General features: G+C 44.9%; 1 protein-coding gene and 1 long non-coding RNA gene across 6 annotated transcripts in view; one reads left to right on the plus strand and one right to left on the minus strand.

The window, feature by feature from the left end:
• Positions 1–5841, minus strand: part of SLC25A53 (solute carrier family 25 member 53) — a 10399-nt gene extending 4558 nt beyond the window's left edge. For 2 of the 3 annotated variants that reach the window (XM_029930070.1, XM_029930069.1), the window contains exon 1: positions 5746–5841. Coding sequence is in view for 1 of the 3 variants with exons in the window: in XM_029930068.1 (XP_029785928.1) it covers positions 4818–4839 (22 nt within the window). In the remaining 2 variants the exon portion in view is untranslated. Of the gene's footprint in view, positions 1–4817; positions 4878–5745 lie in introns of all 3 variants that reach the window. The other variant, XM_029930068.1, reaches the window with a different exon arrangement.
• Positions 5842–5981: 140 nt separating this feature from the next.
• Positions 5982–8834, plus strand: part of LOC115283732 — a 28800-nt gene continuing 25947 nt past the window's right edge. For all 3 annotated transcript variants that reach the window (XR_003905058.1, XR_003905060.1, XR_003905059.1), the window contains exons 1-2: positions 5982–6196; positions 8021–8194. This is a non-coding gene — a long non-coding RNA (uncharacterized LOC115283732). The remainder of the gene's footprint in view (positions 6197–8020; positions 8195–8834) is intronic.

Raw genomic sequence — 8834 nt, forward strand, 5'->3', positions numbered from 1 at the left:
GGGGCCCCTGGTAGCCACCTCCACCTCTCTAGAGCCAAAAGAGATGCCTCCCCCAACCCCAGGCCACAGGTAGCTCCATTCAGGCCTCCAAAGCCACAGGTATCCCCAATATCCCCCATATCTACTACCAACAAACTGCTACCCCAAGTCTTACCTGCATCTAAATAAGGGCCAGGTAGTGACGGAAATGTTTGTGCTCTCTTGTATTTCAAAGTGCAATGATGTTTCACTTCTTTCCCACATTTTCTTGAGTTACCTATAACTAAACCTATGTGTGTTGACTGACTGCATAAGTCAAGCTGACATAGGGGAAGAACTGGGCTAGGATTTTGCAGACTAGCATTCTAAGTGCTAGTTCTATTATCAACTTCCTGTATGACCTTTATAAATCCATTGACATCTTGGAGTCTCATCCATCTCAGTTATAAAATGAGCTGATGGATTGGGGTTCCTGGGTGGCTCAGTCAGTTGGGCATCTGACTTTGGCTCAAGTCATGATTTCACAGCTCATGAGTTTGAACCTCTCATTAGGTGAACAGAAGCCCTGCTTGCAGTGAGCATGAGCCCCACTTCTCTATCCCTCTCTCTTTCTGTCCCTCATGGAATTGAATCTCTGTCTCCCTCTCTGCCCCTTGCTCACTTTCACCCTCTCTCTTTCTCAATAAAACAAAACAAAACAAAACACACATCAGCGGTAAAATGCTCTCTAGGCATTCTCATATTGTGCATGTCACTGGGGGCTGACATGGGGGAACTGGGGCCATTATTTGATAGCAGAATTATGCTTTTCCATTCACAATTCCTTCTGCCAGTTTTGCCAATCATTTTCAGGAATTAAAGGGGAACAATAATTTAGAAATACCTTAGCTTAAATATCTAATTCATCATTTTATAAATGTAATTCTTCCTATTTTATAGTGGAGGAGGAGAATCCACTTTTTCCCCATGTATTCACCCATATGAGGCCAGGCTTTGGGAGCAGACATATCAGAAATTGAATTCTGGAGATGCCTGGGTGGCTCAGTCAGTTAAGCATCCGACTTCAGCTCAGGTCATGATCTTGTGATGTGTGAGTTCTAGCCCTACATCAGGCTCTCTGATGTCAGCACAGAGCCTGCTTCAGATCCTCTGTCTTCCTCTTTCTCTGCCTCCTCTCTCTCCCTACCCCACCTCTCTTTCTCTCTTAAAAATAAACATTAAAAAAAGAAACTGAGTGTCTCTGCCACTTAGTTGTGTGACCTTAGGCAAGACACTACACTCAATCTGTTTCTTTAGCCATGAAATAGCAATGATAGTTCTACCTCAAAAGATTGTTGCAAAGATTAATAAAATAAAATGAGATAAAGTGGTTAAGCATCCATATTATGGTGACCTCAATGAAATGTATTTTAAAAAAGAGAGAGAGAGAGATGCTTCCAGACTTCACCAACTGTCTCCACAGAGCACACACTCCTGCAGGATCCAGTCAGCCAGAACCAGATAAAGGGGTGGTGGAACAAATCCTGTGTTCACATGGGAGGCAGAGAAGGCCTTTATTCTGTGAATGCAAAGATGTTCTATAAACTATTCTAGGCAGTCTGGCCCCTTGACATGAATTTCAAAGTACAAACCACAGAATGTGCCTGGAATCAGTCTTGAGTAGTTATTCCATATACCTCATGATATGTCTCCTATGTTTACAGCCTAATAGAGTGAGCCCAGGGATTCCAGACTCCCCTTGCAAGTTGAGTCCAGATGGACAGCCTGTATGATCACCCCAGGATCCAGCCCCACATTTATTCGTTCATCCAGGGCCTCCCTCAGCCAATCTTTGTTCAGCTCCCATACACATACTGATTGTCTACTAAATCACTGTGGGTAAATTACTGTGAAGTTATAGGTGAATAGGACTTGGTACCTGCCTTTAAGGGCTTGAGAATCTAGTGGGGGAGACAGGTCAACAATGAGCTAAACTATACCGGAAGGCAAAATAAAGGGTACACTATTCAAGGTCAGAGTAGAAAGATGAGCAATTTATCCTACCTGGGACAGGGAGCAGCCAAGAAATTTCTCTGAGGAAAGGGGCATTTGACTTGATCCTTAACAAATGACCAGGATTTCATTAGGTAAAAGAGGGAGGGCAGGCATTCTATGCTGAGGAAGAGGGCTAAGGCACAGAGGTGTAAAAATATGAATGGTGCACAGCTCTGGATGCAGGTGTGGGAAGGAGATAGAGCTGTGGCTGACAGGAGTGGATTTAGAAAAAGGGCCATATTTGTTTTCCCCACTGCAAAGTGTTATCCATAAAGATACAGATTTTGGAGTCAAACAGCCCTGGGTGTGAATTTCACCATGCCACTTCCTAGCTTTATGACCTTGGCCAAGTCTCTTCACTTCTCTGAGCTTCAATATCCTTATCTAGAAAATGATCATCATGAAGCTTGCATGAGAGGAAGTATATAAAATTCTTAGCACAGTACTCATTATACAAATTGCTCCATAAGTTATATTACTAGCTTCATTTAAAAAATGATCCCAGAAATAAAGATTAGATTACAACTACACTTCTAAAAGCTGAAATCAGCCTAATGCGCTAGGTCATCTGCAGAGTGCAGTTTACTTTATTTTTTAATGTCTATTTTATTTATTTTGAGAGGCAGAGAGAGAGGGAGAGAGAATCCCAAGCAAGCTCCACAGAGCCAGCACAGAGTCAGATGGATCACATGAAGACATCATGACCTGGGCCTACCAAGAGTTGGATGTTTAACCAACTGAGCCAACCAGGTGCCATGCAGAGTGCATTTTAAATCACTGGTTTGGGAGACAGCAAAGTTGTTCATGGCCTTTGAAGTCTGACAGCCCTGAGGGGGCTAAAGTCTCTGTAACTCCACTTACTAGCTGTGTGGCCTTATATAAGTTACTTAATTTCCCTGAAACTCAGGTTCCCTATCTGCAAAATGGGATTACAATGCCTGTCAAATAGGGCTGCTGAGAAGCTTAAATGAAAAGATAACAGATGGAAAGTTCCTGGTAGAGAGGAGGCAGGAAGCCAGGGAAGCTATTACTGTTTCAGCTGAAAATTCTCCCTAACCTTCAGGCTTTTAAGGTTTCTTTGTTGAAATTGGAAAATTTGGTCTCATCAGAGCCATGAATTGGAACACACTCCCACACATGAAGCTAGAGATAAGGGATACTCCATATCCAACTGGAGCCAGTTTAGCAAATTTTCCTCCCAGCCTTTCGGGAAGAGATCTTTGCTTTGTTTTTAGGGCCCAATCTAAACCCCTTTACATAATCCATTTCTTCTCACTTTTTTGGTCAGAGCTCTAGAATCTATTTGTCCTATTTGATCCCATCCCCACCTAAGTTGGCAGTGAAACCAATTTAAACACAGAATAGGAATCTGCTGAGACCCAGGGTCAGACACCATGGTATTGGGGAGCAGAACCAAAAGTCTCAAGGAAGCCCAAGTGTTACTGCCAGCATCATTAATGACTGTGTGAGGTGAGTCTTCTCTCTACCTTGCACACCCTCCAGCCTCTACCACCCCTCCACACTGTTCCATAAACAAGTAAAAGGCCACAGTACTCAGATAAAAGTCCTCATCTCCAGGGGCACCTGTGTGGCTCAGTGGGTTAAGTCTCTAACTTTGGCCCACAACCTATCTCATGGTTCCTTGGGTGGAGCCCCACATCAGGCTCTGTGCTGAAAGCTCAGAGCCTGGAGCCTGTTTCAGATTCTGTCTCTCTCTTTGTCCCTCCCCTGCTTGCACTCCATGTCTTTCTCTATCAAGAATAAACATTAAAACAATTTTTAAAGAAAAAAACAGTCCTCATCTCCAAATCTGAATTGTTCACTTCAAAGAACCCTAGGTATTTGGTTTGTAAATAAGAAGGCAGAAAGGAGCAGGTGAAGTACCTTGGCAATTTGAAGATGAACCCAACAGTGTGGAAGGGCATTAGATTGTTCATTTGTTACCAAGCATCCAAAGTCAAGAACATGCCCCACAGGGGGCCTCCTAGCCACAATTTACATAAGTAAAGTAAGACATGTTCTTCAAGAATGAGAAGTGATAGAATATAGAGGTTTCCTAGCCACTGGCCTCACAGCTCATTCAAGCTGGTGGCCAGCCCTGCATGCCGTTTCCATGGAGTTATTACTTATTTAGGGCCAGTGATGCCAAATCCAGCAAAGGAGAGGTCCCCTCAAGAGCTTACAGAAGGGCAACCTAGCAACCTGTTCTCAAGTCAGGAAATGAAAGAGCTGTATCAGCGATAGAGAGCAGTGGATCAGGTGTTAGGTCAAACTGTTTCATTTCTCACACTTCTTCCTGAAGCTCAAGTAGAAAGAAGATATTATGAAGAAAGATTATAGGGGAATGGTTCTTAACCATTTCTGGGCCACAAACTTATCTTTAAAAATCTACAAAACTAAGAACTCAGAAAAATATACAGAGTCCAATTCTTTGCAGACAATTTCATAAAGGACCCTGGGTAGGAACCTCTACTCAGTGGAGTTAGATTTCATGACTGATGTGCTGTGGCTAGATACATTGGCAGCAGGCCATTTATTGATTACCCTCAACATGATGTGGTGTCTTCAGCAGTGATTCATAAATTTCTCTACATCTCAGTATTAACCACAGCACTGGTTAAAAATATAAATCACACTCCTCGCTCCTGGTCCTAACAAACCTGAATCCCCCAGAGGTGGAGCTAAGGAATCTGCCTTCTAACAAGCTTTCCAAAATGATACTGAGGCAACCAGTCTTGTACGCATACTTTGATTAATAACAGAAGTTCTGTGTAAGAGAGATTTGGTCCAAATTTTTACTTCACCTTGTAATTTCAGGCAAGTCATCTCACTTCTCTGAGCCGTCTTTCCTTTGAGCTCATAAGCTGTAGAAATAATGTTTTACTTTTTTTAAATAAACAAGCAGCTTATTGTACTATAAAGTATAGTGTAAAATGAGAAAGAAAGGTGCCTTAGTTTCCTCTTCTCTACAATGGGTACTGTAAAAGTGGTCTACCTCATTGCCCCACCCCCTCCGCCACCCCGCCGCCTCCCTGCCCCCTCTCACTGAACACTACTATTACACCAAGACTCCTGGTGGTTTGAGACAACCGATGTAAAAATACTCTCTAGGCAGCTCAGCTGAGCAAATAGTTGGCATTAGAACAACAGATTTGGATGGAAAATCGGATGCTGATACTTATTTGCTGTGTGATGCTGGGCAAAACTCCTGATCTCTCTGTTTACTCATCTGTACAATGGAGATAATAGTCCTTGCTCACTAATTCTATATAGTTCCAAATGGGTCCTCCCATCTCCATTTTGGCTTGTCTCCACTAACCCTCAAAGAATAGAGAGGAGCATTTACGGGGGCAGCCTTTGAAATCAGACATGTCGACTTGGGTGTGAGCTCTTAGCTCTGCACTTCTTAACCATACTGGTTGAGTGCTGAAGATCTCTCTCTCTCTCTCTCTCTCTCTCTCTCTCTCTCTCTCTCTCTGTTAAACAGGCACACCACTACCTCCTTCACAAGGCTGTTGAGAAGAATAAATGAGATGTCGGCGCATTTGCATGTAGAAAGCGCTCAGTAAATGCTTTCTCTCCTTCCCCCTGTACAAAGGTGAGGAACTCTTATTGTTCACTTGATTTCTGTCCCACCTCCTGTTTAAGGCATCTGGTCTCAAAGAGCAAGGGAAAGAGTCGAGATGGAAGGGGAGAGGGAGAAAGAAAGCGAGGGGGAAGCAGCAAACTCACGGGTAAAATGCAAATCGGCCCGGTCCGTGCCTCCCAGCTGCACTTGACACCACGCTGGCTTCGGCAGAGTGCTGCAGCCCCAACCGGCCGGCTCCCCTCTTTTGCTAGCAATGGCCTCAGGGCCAGAGGCTGAGCGAGAAGGCCGCCCCCGAGCCCTACTGATTGGCCGTGCCGCCCCACTCTTCTAGCTCTTTTGTGTCAGCTCTCAGAGGCGGCCGCTGGGAGGACCCAGGCGGTGGGCGGGGAAGATTGCGGCTGCCTTGGGAACCTAGCTGCCTAGACTTGGCTACCCTTTGCTGTGCTGCCCTGTGGAGCTGCTCCGTTGGGCATCTCGGGTTCGTTTTGCGGCCGAGGAAGTGTCATCTTTTTCCCTTGCAAGGCCGCGGAGACTGGAAGGAGGCATCCACAGCTGTCCAAGTCAGAGCATCCGCTGCCCACAAGCGAAGCACAGGTAAAAAAGAAAAAAAAATAGATGGGGTGGGGGGCGATTGCCTGCTGAGGAGGAAGGGGAAGCTCTACCAGTACTGGCCAGCTCCCCACTTAGGGATTCAAGTGCAGCCGGGAAGGAGCACTCCCTTGGCCCCGTTGCGCCAAGGGAGGAGATGGGGTTTTGCTGGTTGCTGCCAAGTGGGTAGGATTTGCCTGAATTGAAAGCGGGGGAGGGGGGGCATTTTCAAAGGGTGTCAAGGGACAAGGGGGAGAAAAATCACAGGCTGTCCGCTTTGAACCCTTTTTGCATTTCCCCATCTCTTCCTGGGAAAGAATATGTGGGTGTGCATGTCCAGCTTATATTCCCTTTCTCCGTACCAGGCCATCAAAGCCAAATCAGAACTTGAAGTCTGTGCAGCTGATTGCAGAGCTGGTAGGCCAACAATTTCCCAAGGGAAAAGTAATGGGAAGGGTTGCTTTGGCTTGTATTCAGAAGGTAGGAGAGAGAATTTTCTGTGAATGTGGGAGATGGAATTTTCCATCTGGCTACAGCGGAGGGCAGGGGGAAGGGAGTAAGATGAGGAATGAGGGATGAGGCTGCTTTTGACTCTCCCTTCTCTGTCTGGCCCTTCCTGATCACGCTGTCTTGACGCCCTCAGGACTAGGCTCTTCTGTGAACCCTTTACTGTATTCAGATGGGGGAAATGAGAGGTGGGTAGACTTCTATCTGCATTAATTAAGCCATAAATTGGCTTTATTTTGGACAGAAGAGGTCTTGGATACCACCAAAGTGGAGAGGATGGCCTGAACTCTGTCCCTGCCCTCCTCTGTCTGCCTAAAGGTCTATTCTCTGCCTGTGTCCATTTCCTTGGTGACTTTACTCTTTTTATGAAAGGATTGTTACTCTGTTAAACCTTCACAAAATGAAGGAAAATACAAAAAATATAAATTACTGGAAACTCTCCACCCTTATATAAACATTATCAATCAGCCCTTTGATAAATGTCTCTCTAGATATTCCCCTGTAACTGTGTACCCAAGTATGTATAAATAAAAGTGATCAGGAGCACCTGCGTGGCTCAGTTGGTTAAGCCTCTGACTTCAGCTCAGGTCATGATCTTACAGTCTGTGAGTTCGAGCCTGCATCGGGCTCTGTGCTGACAGCTCAGAGCCTGGAGCTTGCTTCAGATACTGTGTCTCCCTCTCTCTCTGCCCCTCCCCAGCTCACTCTCTGTCTCTCTCTCTCAAAATAAAATAAAAACATTAAAAATCTTTTTAAAAAAGTGATCAAATATAAGTGCTCTTCTATACTGTGTATTTTTCACCAAACAAATATATGTTGTGGAGTTCTGTGTCAATGAATACATATGAGCATCACGTCCAATGTTTCTGTGTGATGTTACTTTTAAAAATATAGAAGAAAAATAAATAAGACCAAATATAAAAGCTCTAACGGGGGTGGGGTCATATAGTGAAATGGAGTTTGTTACCATTCTCATTTACAGATGATGAAAAGGGAAGGTGAAATGGGCTGAATATCTCCCCAAAAGCCCCTTATCACAAATGGTCTGTATCCTAGGTCAGGGTCAAATCTGCACCCACTAGTTAATATCCCAATGCTTTCTTCTCTAATGCATCCTGAGAAATGTGATGATGGACAAGGATGGGGGCAAAAATGGGATGTGGATTATCTCAGGGGTCCCATTCCTATTCACTTTGGGAAGGAGTGCTCTCCCTTCCCTGGGTAGATTCCTTAGACTGCTGTTACTGCTGCTCCTGGACAATACCTGCTGGCATCAATAAGACTATCCTTTGGGCTGACACTACCCTCCGCTTCCTCCTTCAGTACTGAAAAAACAGCATCTCATGGGAATTTAGTACCAGGAGCTGCAGCACCTCCCAAGCCTCCCTCTGACTACATCGTAGAGGACACCAGCAGCCCAAGAACTCTAAGCTAACCTTGTCCTGATCCAACAGATGGGAATACCCAAGGAAGGATGAAAAGGAATCTGGGTGCCAGGTAATATGAAAAAACATGGGAATTAGAAAGCCTACATACTCTTTTTATTTTTTTAGTGTTTACTTTCAGTGGGGAGGAGTAGAGAGAGAACCCCAAGCAGGCTCTATGCTGTCAGCTCAGAGCTCAACATGGGGCTTGATCTCATGTACCAAGAGAGGCAGATACTTAACCAACTAAGCCATCCAGACACTCCTCCATATACCCTTTTAGAACTGAGGACATTGATAGGAAAGAGACATCATGAAAAGACCTTCCTGGACACCTGTTATTGGCCTATTTCATGGTCTCAGATTGGAAGGTGATAAAAAATGACCCTCTGTCCATAAGGATCCCCCTGTTCTTTGTAGGTATATCAATTCCTATCCTGCTGAGCAAGATAAGGTTGATGGGGGATGTTTTAATTTAAGGTAGGGTGTAGAGTGGAATGAATACAGGCCTGAGGGGGTTTGTCAGGAAGGAAATATGGCTGAGAGGACAGAGTGTGGCACAGTGAAAGGTAGTGTGTGGAGGAGAGGAAGCATAGAGCTGTAGAGGGAGGGGAGAGGAGAAGACAGGGAGAGGAAGGGAGGCATCTTGACTGGGCAGGAGATTCACATCTAGACTGGTAGGAATGGCAGACTCTGGAGGTTTCACACAGAGC

Source organism: Suricata suricatta, chromosome X (assembly GCF_006229205.1).
Source record: "Suricata suricatta isolate VVHF042 chromosome X, meerkat_22Aug2017_6uvM2_HiC, whole genome shotgun sequence".
Lineage (NCBI taxonomy): Eukaryota > Metazoa > Chordata > Mammalia > Carnivora > Herpestidae > Suricata > Suricata suricatta.